Source organism: Aythya ferina (assembly GCF_964211825.1).
Source record: "Aythya ferina genome assembly, chromosome: Z".
NCBI lineage: Eukaryota > Metazoa > Chordata > Aves > Anseriformes > Anatidae > Aythya > Aythya ferina.
Window position 1 is genome coordinate 12055488 of NC_140299.1, and position 17449 is coordinate 12072936.

Here is a 17449-nt window from a genome sequence, read left to right on the forward strand (position 1 = left end):
TGTCCTTGGTTTGTACTCCAGCCCTTGACTCAAGTTCCACTAAAAGCTCTTGCCAGAAGGTTATAGGAATGGGTGGCTGCAGTACGAGAAGACCATACAATCAGAAGCATTCAAGGCTTCTGCATGGGTAATGCTCTGTGGTTGAGGCATCATGGACAAAAATGGTGGCTTTAAGCCACTTTTGTTCTGCAGTTTTCTTATGAGTGTTGGGTTGGTGATACAGAGTTGGCCTGCAGAATTCAAGGTTACCGGTTTATTTTCCTTAATCAGCTTTGGATGCTTGAAGTGGTTAAAGGATTGCTAGCAATCTACAGCACACAGCTTGCTTCAGCACAGAGGTTTGAGTCAGAAGCATGATTGTTGGTAAAGGGAAGCTCAGACAAGGGGTAGCAGTGCTGGTTTTTTTTTTTTCCTCTTCCTTTATGCTTTCTTTCTTTATGCTTTTCTTCTCACTAGAGGAAAAGCAGTGTCATCATGTGTGACTAGCTTCTTCTCTAGGGCCGTGTTCCTAGCATGGCCTTGTTCTGGTCCCAGTCAAGGCCCTGGGGAGGCTGGTGTATCTATTGGCTGTTGGAGGGAGCAGGAGGATGATTAGGAGATGTGATGCAAACAGTGACAGGGCTGAATCAGATTTGTGCTAGCAACATAACAATACTGTTTCAGATTAAGGGTTCCAGATTAAGGGCCTAATACCTCTACTGAATCTTTCTAGCTAATATGTGACCAGTTCCTTCTTGAAACCACATAAACGTCTTGCAACTGCAACATCCTTTGAGAGGAGTTCCACAAGTCTGCTGTTGACTTTCTTTTCGTTATGACCTCGTCCCACTTTTGTTTGATGTTCCCTCATTGTGCCAAAAAAGACAACAGTTGATCCCCACCCATCTTGTCCATGTTACCGATGAGTTTGTTGATTTCCTGTCTCTCTTAACTCGTCTACCTTAGAGACTGAGGCATCGTGGCCAATTTGTTCTTGATACAGATGCCATTTTGGATCATATTTGCACGTTTGAATCTCTTCCAGCTCTAATGGCATTTTAGAGATGTATGATTGGTATACAGTCCATATTGATTGTTGTTTTCTTTATGCCTTACCTGTTGATTTCTAACACTTCTTGATTTGATAGGGCTTGGGTGGAGAGTCAGGAAGCTTGGAACTCTTTCATGGGTCACTTGTGTAACCACTTGGCCTATCAGTTTCTGCTCTTTCTCTACAGTTTAAGTGTGCGTGCTCATAGGAAAAAGGATGCTCAGCATAATGGCTGCTTGGGCCCTGTTTCTGCTGGGGGGTATTGTAGCACAGTGGTTTCAGACAGGTTTTGGAATGATTGTCGCTATATTCCAGCCCCCAGTAATTTTCCGTTGCCAATTTTGTCACCATTGAGAAAGGAAACTACTGCTGCTTGTCACTTTTTCCTTATTTTTCTTTCTGGAATTGGTCTTTTTCTAGTAGCCTGGACTCAAATCCTAGATAAATTTGAACTGCCCACAATAAAAAGTGGAGTTTTTATAGAGCTGTTAGAAATTACATGCTAAGACATCTGTGCATACCTGCTAAAGTGGAGTCCTAAATATAATGAGGGCCAGAGTTAGAACCATGTACCGAGTGGTCACTGTTAATACCAGGTGATTGTAGAACACCTGAATTACAATGGTATCGATGACTTCTGTTGTGTATAGTTGGGTGATTAATGATTTGGAAATTATTATTTTTTAACTATTTTAATGATTTGGAAATTATTATATTTAATGATTATTTTACCTGTCAGAGCTGATGGCTCTGATTTTTCTTAGCATTATTAAATTCAACCTTTACGTAATGCAGAAGATAATATTCTTTGCCACTCAGTGTGTATGTATTCTTAGCTGATGTGTATTCTTTCCCCTTCCCTAGATATTTTTAAAAGGGAAGTTTCTTTTGATTTGCAAATAGTCCTTTAAACTCTTCATACTCATTAAGACTGAGGTAGTAATCCAGCACAGATTGATTTCAGAGTTTATAATGGCAAACCTTCTAAAAGATGCATTGTTGTGGAAAGGTATAGCAACTACTTCACTGTACATGTTTAGATGAGCACTGTTTGTAACAATAATGTCTGATGCATTGATTTAGATTTGAAGAGCAATACTTATTCATTTTCCAAGAAAAGATTTGAGAATATTTATCTTGGAGACTTCTAAAAAGCCCTAATTATTTGTGTATTACCTTTTTAAACTAGCTAGCCAGATGGATATAGGGAATGCTTGTGCATGTCACACATGTCTAACGCCTTTCCTTCTCCTGGGACCAAGCTACATTACATCATGTTTTATGATTACGAGACAGAATTTTAGTGGAACTTAGCCATATGGTTGAGTCATCTGTTCTCTTCAGTTTTGGAAGGATTATACTAACATCTTCAAAAGACTGTTAAATTTATTGGCTTTTTTTAACCCATAAAATTTGGAAACTTTCTGCTGTTTCTGGCAATGAAAACTACCCCGTTTTCAGCTTATTTATACAATTCTTTGCAATTATTACTGAATCTCTTGAAGATGCTGTTAGAGGATACAAAAAGGACGCTTGTATTGTTTGTCAACTTGGTTTTCATGTCTCTTGAAGTAGAAAGGTATGTAATGCAAATTCTTAACAAATACACTTCCTTTGCACTTTGCTCATGACATACAAAGCTCTTAGGTGTTATCTCTTCTTCTTTGAAGACTTGAAATCTGTTAAACATCCTTGATCTCCTTTTCTCTCTCCTTCCACCTTCTCACATAAATTTTCAAAAAGCATGTTTTGAAGAGGATAAGAATTAACTTACTGATGACTGGCCATTTGCTCTTGAGAGCAGTCTGAATTTAGCATCTATTCATTCACAGTTGTTGCATTAGATATTCTGTACAGAATCCAGGATAGCCATGGTGTGCATTTGCAACCTGAAAAGTTTGTAGAGTAAACAAAATGTAGTGCAGAGTGGGTACATCTCGGGTTATTTGTCTGAGTGCTCTACTTGTAAGCATCAAAGGGGAACGGTGGCTTAGCAAAATCTTTTATAAGATTGGTATTATTACCAGACACTCTTCTTCCTCATGTCAGTACCTCTGTGTGCTCTGATGAAGAAGTTCTAACTGTAACAGTGATGTTTTTGATGATGGAAAATGGGCTTGTAGCACCGCAGAACCACTGTACATGGGATTGTGTGATCTTTCTTCTCAGACCCTGGGACTGTGCTGCCCTTAAGGATTTTTTGCTTTGTGTGTCTTTTCATTGTAGCAATTTAATTCACTGTGACTTTGTACTGGAAAGGTGAAAACCTCTGGGTAGTTAAGCTGCTGATCTCTGTTAATATAGGAACTGTGTGTGAAGCTTTTGAAGAAAATCACAGTAAAAGCTAGACAGCCCTGGAAGGGTTTCTAAATGTAACAACAACAGTATTCCTTACAGAGCACGATCAAGGCTACGTGGTAGAACCATTGGCAGCACTTACCTCTGATAAGAGTAAATAGACTGTGGCATGCCAATATAATCCAGCGTAGGACTAATTAATAGGAGATGAGTGAATCTTTTTTAACGACAACAAAAAAGGCGCAGATTGTGATTTCTGTCATTTTGCGTGATTAATCCTAGTGTGTTCACTGAGATGCAGATTATCCAAATGAGCAAGAGCTTGGTAGAGATAGCACTTAGTGCTTGAGTAAATTTCACGTGGATATGAGTATTTAGATAAGAACAAAGGATTCTTTGCATATAGACTGGCCCATTAGTACTGATCCGGGCAGTTGTGTCAGGCAGCAGATGGCTCAATTGCTGTTTGAACAGGCAAGTGCTAAACTCCACCACTAGCGTGGGGCAAATAGCTCAATTTCTACAGGGTGCCTGATAGATGGGGTGCTAGCTGCGGCCCTGATCAGATGAAAGGTGAGGCCATCTGTGCCTGGCAAACAGAAGATCTGCATAAGAAGGATGAGTGTTATTATTCAACTCTGCACAGAAGGGAGCTCCTTCTGCAGATGAGGACCACGGGAAGGAAACAGGGTGAGTGCCCGCCTGCTCTTTCCCTCCTTTTTCTTGAGGCCTGCCATGCGTGGGCAGTTGATGTTCTGTGCACAGAGGATCTGACGCATAAAAGCCTTGTCTGATTATCAGTGCACGTGATGTGGAGGATAAACAACGTGGGAAGATGTGGTGGTGTGAAATCTCACATACTTTTCTCTGGCTGTTGAACTGGATCTTGTTTTCATGCAAAAACAGTTGCTTACATTCCCAGTAGGACTTGAGGAATTTGGAAAGAATCGTAGGTGTAACTTCCCTGTGACTCTCAGATTATCCTTCATTGCACCCATAGAAGTTAAAGCAGCAAGTAAAGCTAAGCTGCTTTAATATTTGATTTTGGAGACCTGACAAGTATTAGACCTAGAGGTCAATCCATGACACAAGTATCCGTCAGTGGCCTATTGAAGATCAGACAGACAGTGAAACATTTTTGCCTTCTTTTGTAGCCATGAAGTGCTTTTAGAGATTGAGTTGAGCCCTTAAAGACTCCAAACAAAATAACTTCTTGGCATAGGGATTTGTTTCTATGTGTGTACTGTGTTTTCTTTGGCCCTGTCTTGGGTTTCAGAATAGAAGGCTATAACCCAGTAACAGTAGATATGTCCATTACAAGCAGGGCAAATTCAGCTATAAATAGACTGCTTTTCTATGCTGAATAATGTTGAGATTTTTAATATCAATTTTGTTATGAATTTTGAAATTGTATTGCTTCCTACAATGGCAGTTTAAAAGATAACAAAAATAGTGTGAGCTGTTTTTTAAAGCAACCATTTATGATGTTTGGATGATATTAAGATTGGTAGAGTTTCGTCAAGTAATCTACTGCAGTCTTGCTAGCAAAAAACAGAATGAAAACAATGGAAACAGCTTTCACTGCAAGCTGTTGGTATCATGTAGACAGTTCATGTGACTCTTGACTGTGTGATTCTGTTTAGTATTGAAGATTTTTTTTTCCTTGTCTGCAGACTTCACAATTAGCCTTTGTGTCTCTGTTCCCCTTTACAGAATAACAGAGAGAAAAAAGGGCAACAGCGCTAAAACTTGTAAAAAAAAAAAAAAAAAAAAAAATCATCTCTATGTAGAAGTGGCAAGAAGAACAATGGTTGGAGAGGTTCAGCAGTAGGCAGGAGGAAACACGGAGTCATGGGTCTACAAAGTGCCAGTCCTAGCAAATGAGGTAATGTTGCAGTTGAGCATGTTCCAGCATGATAGATGTCCTTTTGCTCATCTGGAAGCAGGAATATGCGTCAAGCACCGGTTGCCTCTGCTAAATTCAGTCATCAACAGAAACTGAAAGATGTTACTAAAGATCTGAGTAGATGTAGTCAGCTCAGATACTAACCAAAATATAGGTGGTGCTGAATGTAAAAACAAATCCATTAAGGAAGTGGTATGTGTACAGCATTGGATGTTGAAAGCTGGCAGGTTGTTCTGATCACTGTCTCAACTCCAGAAAGTTTAGAACTATGTCTTGCTCATGAGGCACACTCTGGTCCTCAGAGACCATTGTGTCTAGCACAGTATTGCAGAATGCAAGATAGTCAACACAATAGCTGAACAAACAAAACAAGCTTTGCTTGCAGATAGTTGGCAGTGTCCCTGTATCCTGTAGCCTGTTTATCACTGAAAAATACTTAGCAGATAAAAAGTGAGATTAGATTGCCTAACCAATTTCACATTAAATCTCATGTTTTCTTTTTCCCAACTGAGTGTGAAGCAGTTGTGCAACAGAAATCCTGAAGACTTGAAAGACTGAATGTCCTTAGTGTGAGTTGCAATTTGACCTTGATATTTAGCTAAAATCTGTTGATTCTGTAGTTCTTCGGTCTTAAAACTGCTAGAAAGTAGTCTTCACCAGGCCTATAATGATGAAAATCAGTTTTATTTATAGATTTTATTATTATTATTTTTAAAGCAGAAGGAAGACCTGAGGATTCTCTGTGGTCTTTGAGTAACAATTGGAGAGAATTTTTTTTCTTTTGAGTGTGTGTTCTGACACCCCATGGATTTTTTTTTGAGGGACTGCCATGTGCTTGGCAGTAAACAGCAGTCTACTAGTTGTAGTTTGGTTTTAGTAACATTTACTGAATGACTTCAAGATGAGAACAACAATAATCTGAGTTCATGTTCACTGTAGCTCAAATCTTTAAAGCTATGGGAAAAGGCAGAACAGTGGGAGATGATCACTTCAAAGAGGATTGATTTGACTTTTTTTTTTTTTTTAAGATCCCTTGTGTTATTTTACTGTGTAAAGATAAACATTGTTTTATTTATTAGAATATCCACAATTAATTCTTGGCTTTACTTTCTTCTGTGCTACAGAGAATGATCAGTTGCATGTGGTGTGGTTACTGCTACATCCTTCCCTATCTGAAAGTAAAGATAAATCTCCAGTTGCTGTATTGGTGATGTGAGGTGATAAATAATGGACCGTAGTTCCACACATTGCCAATGTTCTGGCTACATGTTACTGATGATTTCAATGTAGTTTTTCTTACCACATGCTAGACATTAGAACAAAGTGAGCTTTTTGCACATCACTTGTCCTTTATCTCCGCTGGAAAGTAATTGGTTACGTGAAAACAGTAATTGCTTAAAAGAAAATAAAAGACCTGATACGCCTAGATGTAACATTAACAGGAAATCTTGCTGTTTCTCAAATGCGGAGATTGATTTCCTTTATGTTGTTAAAAGGTATTTAAGTGGTATTGGAAGGAAAAATATATCGTGGCCTTTACTAGGAAGTGAAATGAGCAGCACTTGAGACTTTGTGTGCCTCCCAGCTTGCTTAGAATTCCACCATGTGTTGCTAGGTTTGCTAGATGTGGGCCAGCCATTTCCCTGATCTGGCTTTGCTGGACTATGTCACTCTCTTGGCCACCCTTGCAGAGTTTCTAGGCTCAACCTCTTCACTGTTTTACTGTTACAGAAATGAAATCTCACAGTTAAGCTATGAAGAGCCACTGATTTCTGCATTACTAGTTGTGCACATACTGATTTCTGCCCTATTAATTGTACACATTCCCTACACTGACCTTATGGCTACTCTGCATATAAATTTGTCAAAAATAACAAGAAATTAACAATAGTATGTGCAATTATCTCAGCTAAACAGCAAACTCTTCAATGCTTTTTTTTTTTTTTTTTTTTTTTTTTTTCCAATTTCATTACCCTCTTGAGCATTCTTGGAGCACAGCTCACAGCCAGCTGCAAATTGCAAGTCATGATTTAAGCAAAGACCACACTAACTTTTTCTCAACAACATCTTTGTTTCTTAGTCGTTCCCCTCCACAAACTTGCAGTTTCAGATGGCCATTTCAGTCGGGTCATCTTTCCCGTCCTCTGCTGGTAAAAGACCCTTTCATTTCACAGCTTGTAGTCCCCCTTTGCCTGGAGACTTTCCAGGCAGTCCTACTGGCTGATAAAAGTGCCCTGCTGAGTGACTTGTGGTTCTGTTGTATTATTCTGGGTTTCAGCAAGAAAAAATGGTTTGCTTGGATAATAATCACTTCTTTATTCACAGAAGCTACCCAATGAATGCATAATTATCAAGGTTTACTGACAAGCTACCATTAGTCCTTTTTTAACATTGGTGGTTCATGCACTCCAACTGCTTCCTGCGTTCTCCATGGTGGTTTTTATCTACTTTTCACATTGAATTTATGCTCTGACACAAATACAGTCTCCAGTATTAAACAGGCCTTGTGCATGTTGTATAGGCAGTCATTCCAACGAATCAGAGTAGCACAAGGAGCAAGAGAGCAATGGAGTAACACTTTTTATTGTAGAAGGTTCACAGGTTACTTGCATTGCTGCCGCTGTTTCCACCTTTAAAGAAATGCTTTATCTGCTTATATAAATATAATTAATGGTACCAGCTGTCAGTCATCTCAAGTAGGGAACACAGATGGACAAGCAAAGCTGAAAAAGACTTTCTGGTGTAGCAATTAGTAACATATAGATAATATCGCTATGAATTACTTTCAAAGCCATTGTCACACTTTACTTTTTTGACAACTTAATTGGAGGTCAGGACCTTGTTTATGGTAAAGTTAATGAACATAGCATCTTTTGGCAGAGTTGTTCAGGGTGCTACCTCAGTGGAGTGCAGTGCAGCAGAGGTCAGTTTGCGGTGGCACTGCTGACACGCGCGGCCCCTGGGCAGGTTTTGAAAGGTTCAGGAAAGAGCTGGAGCCACAGCAATTGAAAGAGGCCTTGTAGGCAGCAGCTTCTGGCATCTGGTAAGCTCCAGATGTCCTGGGAGCTGCTGCAACAGACTTGGACAAGCTGTTGCTGGTAAGTTGAACAACATCTTGCCACTCTGTGAAGAAGACTTCCACTGCACCATATAAGTTTGCTAGTGACCAATTATTCGGTCTTGGGGATGGAAGGCTGGGAAAGGTATAAGCTACTTACTCGCTTATCAGATTCCTGGGTTAAATGTTTTCAGATAAGCCATTCTTTTGAGAAAAAGCCATCATCTGGTGTTTTAACTTTGAGGGATGTTTTGTCTAGCAAATGCATTCCCTACAATAGGATTGTTCTTGTTTTTAAGACTCTCTTGGGAAGTCTAGCACACACGCTTCTGTGGGTGACCTTGTGATGCAGTGGTGTTCAGCGTCTTTGGCTTCGCAAACAATTGCATGGCAGTCCTTAAGTATTCCTTTCCTTTTCAAACAGCAAGTTGCTGAGTTTGAAGTTATCAGGAATTTCAATTTGCTACTCCTGGCTTCCCTGCAGTTCTGATTTCAGCGGAGATAACATAACTTTGCCTCCAGTAGGTTTGCAACAATGCAAGGTCATTTAAACCATCTCCTGTAGGCTGCATGCCAAAGATAAAGAAGCAGTTGTTGTCCAGTTAATGTTTGCTCTGGTCTTTGCAAATAGGAAACACTGTGTACAAGTGCTAAGTGGAACTATCACCTCTTGTTATATGTTGTCATTTCTTGCACGACATTTACTGCTAATCTCAAGACAATTGAGGTTTAATATCCTGATGTGGTCATGAAGGAAATTAAGAAACTATCTTTCTTAAACATTTTTTAAATTCTTGAGCTTTTCTTCTGGAAAGGAAAATGTTCACTTTGCGTCAGAGGAACAAAACAATGCTTAAAGCTTGCATTAGCTATTTTAACTAGGAAAACATAGGCTTCGACATGAAGGTTTATCTTCAGACTCAAAACAAATTGCCAGCTAAATATACTCCATGTGATCCCAATAGCAAAGGATTTATAATGGGCAGCTCCTGCCCCATGTAGTAACTCCTTGCTTCAATGGCTGCAAGTACTGATAATCTCTAGGTTTGCAGAAAAAAAAAAGTGTGTGTCTGTGGCTGATAAACCTGTGGTTTGGACAGCTATACCTGTCCTGAAGATTATCATTGAAGGTACTGCCCTCACTCTGCTTTTGGCTTCAGTACTATGCCCTTTTTAATAAGTAATCATAAACTGATAGTATAAATCAAGTCAATCGGTTGTCTTCTGCCTTCTGCCGCACTCAATTAACCTTGATCTGACAGTGCTGTGTGCAGGAGTGGCTTTCCCTCCTGAGCTTGGCTAGCTGTGTCCTGCCAACTTCTTTGTAAGGTTCCTAAAAATGTTCCTAAGCTGAACAGTGTGTTGATACTAAAAAATTCATCTGGGGGAAAAAGCAGCTGAAGAAGTACAATGTGGAATACTGATTCTGTTTATATGAAGCTGAAATGTGTGTTTCATCAGCTGAGTTTTGCATGTGTTTACAAACCATTGTTATTGCAGAATGTTAATTGTTTGGGGGGACTTGAGCTTGCTGAGGAAGGGATAAAGAAACCCCACATGTGCAGTCTTTTCTGTGCTGATTCTGCCAACTTAATTACATGCATGTGTTTGCCTTCATGCTGAGCTCAGTTTTTTATTTGCATGTAGCACCATGTGTCATGCTGTACAGGTTACTCAATTGGCTAATTTGCATATCTGCAACACTTTTCAAACAAACAAAAAAAAAATCCCCTTTGGCTCTAATGCTGATGAAAAGTATCTGCTTAACTGCTCGAGTCTTACATTTTTGTTGCTCTGATGCTATGCTCAAGAGACACTGCTGCTATTCTGTGGTAACCTTGAGCTGGTGCCCTACATGGGCTTGCTCAGAACAATGCATGTCTAGGCATCTCTGACAGAACAGGAAACGTCCATTTATGCTACCTGAAAGAGTGGCGGTGACAGGACTGAAACTTCCCAGGGGCTGTTTGCTGCATGGTGCTGTCAGTGCTGCCTGGCTGAAATGTGGAAGCTGTGTCTGTGGATAAAAGCAAGGAGTTGGTGCTGAGCAAGTCCTGCGATAGAGCAGGCAGGATGTGTGGCAGCTGAACAAAAGAGCCTTACAGAAACATTTGGGCTGCCTGGATAAGTGGGACGGGATGGTTTGTGGGGTTGCTGTGGCCTAAGCTTGATGCAGAGGGTTTAAGAAGTTAAGGTCTCTAGTTATGCTGGCTGCATTGGTCCTTCCAGTGATCTTGGTCAAAGAGCATCTGTCTCCCATGTGCACGTTGTCCTGGACTAACAAATGCTGGTGCTATACAATAAATGGCAGCTCAAGGTGGCTTTTAGAAACATTTAGTGAACAGTAGTAGCTGTGTTTGGGGCTACCCGTATTTTTTATTGTACTGGCAGAAGTTACCTTCCAAGTCTTTGGTGGTTATTTGTGTGACTTGTGGGGTCAAAACCAGGCTAATATTATAAGAGAACCAGAAATTGTGTGTAATGCAGCAGTCACTGCCTCTGTTGAGGGTTCTGTGTTTTCCGGTCTGCTCTGTACACCAGTGGCAGTGTAGCTGTTGATTACGTGAGGTACCACTGTGAAAGTCTCACCAACTTAAATGCCTCCAACTTGCTTCCAACCCTGGGGAGGGGACACTATTTCTGGGTACGTATTCTCATATTCTCTTTCCTTCTAGTGCATGGGTTCCTTCTTCTGTGCTTTTTTTTTTTTTTTTTTGTGTGTGTGTGTGTTCCTTTTTTTCCTTTCTCTCTCTCTCTTTTTTTTTTTTTTTTTTTTTTTTTTTGATAGTACGGCTACAATTTCCTACAGGAACAGCTGTTTTTGAAAGCCTGCTGTAAGCCTTTATTAGCTCTACCTTTAACTTCTGGAATGCATTCATTGTACAAAGCTACTGATTTGAGCATACAAAAGAAGAAAAAACAGTTGAATCATATCAGAGGAATACTTAAGCAACAGTTGATGTCTGCATAGTTGTTTGTTTATGTGGACAGATGTATCCCTGATTTTATTTTGCAGGAAAAAAATGAGGTCTATAAATAGATTTATGTAACTCACATTATAGTTAAATGTATATAATTCTGTTAAATGTGTATAAGAGAGCTTGAATAGAAAATGGTCTTTTCATTTACAATAGTGACATGTTTATTGACACCCTCAAATGGAATCCTTATTGCTTTAATAGAAAGATACAGAACTTTTATATGGGCAATACAGCATGATGACTTTAAGCATCTTGCAAAGAACACAACTATTTTTAATACAACTAATTTTTAAATGAGCATAACTCTGCTGCACAGTGGTGAAGAGAAACTACATGTATCCTTTTGTATTCCAGGAGAAAAACAAAAGAGCCAATATGGTAATATTAAAGATGTTATAGAATCACTAAGGAAATCTGAAAACATGCAATTGGAAAAACGAATGTAAGCTGATTTGGTATATGGCAGTCTCTAAAATTATTCATTCCTTTAACAATTCTGAGCCATAGTGCTTAGAAGATGGGGTACTAATTAAATACAGAATTAGTACCCTGAAAAAAGGGGTGTCTAAAATGATTACCAAATACAGAACTTCCTGTTCTAGCCTCCAGCCTCTGCAATTGTCCTCTGAACAGGAAAAAGAATTACTATCTTTGCATGAAAAACACGGAAATGTACGCTGATAGCCTTTCCTTGACACTGAGATGGATCTGATATAAATGACTGTTTTCAGGCTCCTCGTGAGAGACCGCTTTACCTAACAGATTGTCCAAGTTTGGGTCTGTTTAATTCATAGAGACAAGGGATTCTGTTTAGTGGTACAGATAAATAGGAAGCATTTGTTGAAATGAGGCACTGTTAAATCTTTCTCTAGCTGTGTGAGTGTGTTTGTTTTTTTTTTAATCAAAACAAGTATGGTTGGAAACTACAGTAAAAATGAAATAAAGATTCTGTTCTTTTAAGAGACTAATACCATATGTCATAAAATGTTTTGCTTTTGGCATGAACGTGGCATCATTGCGCAACATTAGAATTGCTTTCAGAATGCTCCAGGCTTCGCCATTCAATGTTAAATCTCCCAGGTGCTGCTTCCACGCTATATAAATACTGAGGCATAATTTGGGACCTGGCTGTGTTGGTTTCTCTTGGCTCTGGAATGTTAATGACAGTGTAACTACAGACAGGGATATGGTTATCAAAGCCTGTCCAGAGGGAAATAGACTTATATCTTAAACCTGGGGCTTGGCATTAGCGTGCTTGCATGCTGATACCAGAATACTGGATATAGGATTATATGTCATTTTTTTTCAGTTTAAAAGATGAATATTAAAGAAGTACCCATGCAACTACTTGTGGAATACATGGTCATTTTTGCACTAAAAAAGTGAATGCCCTGCTGAAAGCTGTTTTGCTATGGATTTTCTGCAAGCATTACTCAGTTTCATGTTTTGGTAGTAAACTGGTTATTTCAGGTCATGAGAAAATCTTAAATTAGGTACTGTATTTCTTTTTCAAAGTAGAGGTGAGTATTAGGTTAGACGTGTGTGTAGATCATCATGTTACCTGCTATCTCCTCTTTTCCAGGATTAAATAAATAAATAATTTATGTAGGAGTTAGCTGCTACTAATGCTTTGCAGTCATTGTGGTGATTTGTGGGTGACTGGTCAAATAACTTGTATTTAACTATCTCATATGACTACATAATAACAATAAAACAAACAAACCTAGAAACAGGATAAAGTCCAAAACAAAAGGCATAATATGCTGACAAACAAAGCATGTTAATTTTAAAGCATTTTATTTAACAGTAATATACTTCTTTTTAACATCTGTTTTTAATAGTAGGCTCCCTTTAAAAGCATGAAAATCCCCAAATGAAGAATATGCAATGAGTTTCATTTTAGGTGGAGCTTGCTGCTTGGAAGGGCACTCATTGCCATGGAGTATAAATATTGCTAGAGGAAACATCATTTTTTGCAGATGTAACTAATGCTCTGGAAACTACAGAGGTTTATTCCAGTGGTGTAAGAGTGAAGAACACAACCTCCTTGATGTGCATCTACCCACCAGTCAAAACACTGCCATCAAACTGCATTTGCTCTTTGTCTTCTGCATGCCACCTCCTTTGTTAGAGCGGCCATTCATACTCTTGGTTTCAGGTGTTGTTCTTTCAACTACTACTTTCCTGATTGGACTGCATTCTCATCCTAATATGTGTTTGTTTTATTTTTTAATCTGTTTTTTTTTTTTTAAACAACTAGCAAGGTGGAATACTTTCTTCCCCTTCTGCTATTCAGGGTGTGCAGAGCCTGCAGAGTTGGTTTGTACCAATGTGCACTTCATACATATTTTCTCACGAGTCCAGACGAAAAAGTATCAAACATTTTGTTCAGCTAACAGGAAAAAAAAGTCTGTGCAAAGTGTCAGAACAAAGTGCTCTTCAAGCTGAATATTTCTCAAGGAGCATATTAATAGGAATTCAGTCTTTGCCAAAATTGTTTGTGTAGAAATCCAGTGCTGTTGAATAGACAGCTATGCCGGAGATGAGCTGACTGATGTCAAAGAGAAAGCCATAATCTGCTGAAGATGCTCTCTTGAGTGTAGCAGGGTTTCAAGCTAATCTAAAAGCAGCTTTTAATTGCATGTGAACTAGATGCTCTTACTGAAAACTGTACCTTGTTGTGAGTCCAAGCTAGAAAGCATGGGTGCAACTTTTCACTCATTTTCAGAGCTTTTTTTGCTGTAATTACATGGGATACAAAAGGTTACTCTGTTTTCTTAGTAATTTGCTAGATCCTGGTTGGTAATCTGGTAGAGGAAATAGGCCCTGCCTTGAGAACTGGGAGTGGGAGGGGGAATCATCACATTAGGAAATAGTGTCCTTTCATTAATTCAGCTGATGAGAATGATTAAAAAGACGCAGTGGATTTGGAAAGGTTTAAATACAGGGTGGTCATCTTTTGCTTTCAGCACTGATATAGATGTACTGTCTATCTTGGGTTAATTCCTTTGTTTTTAAGGCAAACATGGCAGGTTAAAAGCTCATGAAAACTAATTACAGCCAGCAAGGGGAAGACTCTTAACCTGTTAATCTCTCCTGTTAAACTGTGAGCTGGGGAAAACCTTGAATATGGAAAGTTTGATTGAGCTGGGTTGATAAGGTGAGGTGTGAATCAGATGAGACAGCTCATTGCTTATCCACATGATGTACGTGATGAAGGTTTCATGGGGCCAGTGCATCTCCAAAAGAGAAACTACGACTCTCCTGCTTCTAGGGAAGTGAAGGAGAACTCTTTAAGAGAAAGTAAGAACAAATGGGTTTGTATCTGCACAGTTCTTCTATAGAGTTTCTATGTCAGAGGTCATCTTCAGTGGTTACTTAGTTCCTGGCTTGAGCCATTGAGTTTTAGGGAGCCTGTGCAACATGTATTGCAACTTTATTTTATGTAGCTTTCTCCGTGTCTTTTCTTTGGTTTGGGCTTTTGTTTCAGCTTCCAAATGTGCCAAGTATGTGTAGGATCATTCAGGGAAGCCTGGGCACTAGTACTAATAATGTTTCTCCCTTCTTCTTTTACTCTAGACCAATGAGTGGAATAAGAATGATGATCGGCTACTGCAAGCGGTGGAGAATGGTGATCCTGAAAAAGTGGCTTCATTGTTGGGTAAAAAGGGAGCCAGTGCCACCAAACAAGATAGTGAGGGCAAAACTGCGTAAGTCGAACTTAAACTTGTGACTTAAATATAATAGAGGAGAAAAAACCAGCTTGGATGTCCATGACACAGTAATTAAGCACCAGGGACTGTACTGTAAATGAAGGTATTTTCACCTGAAGCACAATATATTTTGGAAAGCTTCTTTCTGATGGTCTATATTTATCATTTTACTTTTAAAATTCCATTTCATAATCAGAAACCTATTGAGGTAACTTGAAGCTAGTCTGCTGGGCAGACTGGTGCCATTTTAGGACAGGATATTTTGGGACTCAGGAATTTAATGACACTCTGCAGATTGCACACTCCAAAAGGCATTAATCTGTGGGGCTATTTTTTCCCATGAACATTAATTTAACAATACAGAACTGAAATTATCTTCAGTCCTAAATAATCCATTAGAAACAAAAAATACAGTGATGGGGATTTTAAAATCTTGCAGATGATAATGGCTTGTGCAACTGCTCCTTGTTGTGATTAAAACCGGACAGTGAAAGTTTTGAGTGAACAAGATTCCTTTCATAGTCTCAGTATATTTTATTGAGAATCAGTGTAATATTTTCCTCTTCTATTCTTCTTATTCTCCTGTGAACGTTCTGAATTGTGGAAGATAAAAGATTCCAGTAAGAAAGTTATAACATGAGATTGCCATCCTTAAACTTTTTTTCTTAAGGCATTGGAAGATGATTAAGTGGATAAATGAAAAAAAAACATCCCATGAGAAAATCAAAGCCTTTGTAAAATTGTGGATAGCTGGGGAGAAAGGAAAACAGTTTCTAGTCTTGGGACAGACAGAAAAAGGCTGTTTATACCAAATAATGAGTTTCAATGAATTACCTTCTGGATTATTTATTGAGTCATGATCTGCTTCTTGCTTGGTCTGTCTCAGTTTTCTACATCTGCTATATTTCTGTTCTGCATCTGAGGAAACTGGCAATGACTCATAATGAATGACCTGCAGCTTCTTATTGCAGAAGTCCATGCCCCCTAATCACTTCAGATGGGCTTTCTCCACACTTCAATATGATTTTAATTTTTAAAAGTTGCATGCGCATATTTTTTCTTTTGAAATGGAGAATCAGACGTAATCAAAGCATGACTTCTATTGAAGCCTTTAAATTAAAGATATGTCTAGCATCTTGCATTTTTCTAGTCAACATAACCACAGAGCTAGATTCTTAAGCTGGATTGTTTCCAGTGTAACACCAATATTTTGCAAGTTTCACATATAATATGATACTTTGAATTTTTCTAGGGAACTAAGCAAGACTAAATTTATTAAATACACACAGGCCTCATGACTCTAGGAAGTTGGATTGTAACTTTAAGGATCTGGTGCAATGATTTTCATTGTCACATGGAGACATTTCAAAACTTACCTTCTTTCATTAATTGCAACTGCAAAGTTCATGATCTTATATTTATAGTAATGATGCAGCTACAACTGATGCAGATGCAACTACTTTTAATTGCTTGGGATGTGTGAATTAGTGCTGTGAAGATCTGTTTTTGCTAGTTCATTATGCTAATTTAATTATTGTTTAGTGTACTGGTTTAAAAGAAAACTCAAGAGAAAATGAAGGAAAATACGACTGGTATGCTCCAGAAGTACAGTGTGTCAACTCTCATTCTGTTTCAGGTGCTTTGGGAAACTTAGCAATCTACTCAAGTTATTTCTGCTTCAGTTTTGAAAGATAGATACCGACAGTTATAGAAGCTATGACACTGATCTGGAGAGATGTAGCTACCAGAGTACTGTGACCCAGAAGTATACCCTATTATGGCTTATTAATAATGGGCAATCTCTTGTTTGTGTTTTCCCCACTACAGTCTTTTTTTTGTTTGTTTTTTTGTGTGTGCCTCTGTGTGTACGTGTATGCATGCAGGCTCTAAAACCAAAATACTGTTGCCTAAGCAATGTTATCAAATACAAAATGAAACACAGCTATTTGTTCCATACTGGTACGCTTGTTTCTCCTATGTTTGCAGTGCAATGTCATGGCTTCATGCCTGTGCAGTGAATCGGGGGTGTCTATCATAGCTGTTTTTCAAACTCTGCTTAGAAGCATAGACCCAGCAGCCACCCAGCATTGAGGTCTGGTAGTGTTTCTCAAGAGCATGGTAGTAATTTGGCAGCTGCCTCACCTGGAGCATGGGAGACTCATGCTGGGAAAGACTGATTTGGGATCTGGAGAGGTCTTATCGGGACAACTGGCTACTATCAAATGCAAATGCCACTAGTTAGTTAGAAAGCGGTCTGCAGTGCTATGTGGGGAGGATGATTTTTGGATGAGTGGTCTATTGATCCTTGTGAGTATGTATCGATGCATTTGTTTGCATAATTAAGCTGAAGGTGACAAGAAAAACATGATGGATTCAATTACATAACAACTTGCATAATGCGATTAAAGCTTCAGAATGTGCTTGAAAGCACAAAAGGAGAAACAATTACACATTACAGTACAG

At 38.9% G+C, this 17449-nt stretch overlaps 1 protein-coding gene across 4 annotated transcripts in view; it reads left to right on the plus strand.

The window, feature by feature from the left end:
- The window catches only part of RAI14 (retinoic acid induced 14), an 85940-nt gene that overhangs the window by 34514 nt on the left and 33977 nt on the right, over positions 1–17449 (plus strand). For all 4 annotated transcript variants that reach the window (XM_084503665.1, XM_084503668.1, XM_084503667.1 and 1 more), the window contains exon 3: positions 14853–14983. In XM_084503665.1, the coding sequence (XP_084359791.1) occupies positions 14853–14983 (131 nt within the window). The remainder of the gene's footprint in view (positions 1–14852; positions 14984–17449) is intronic.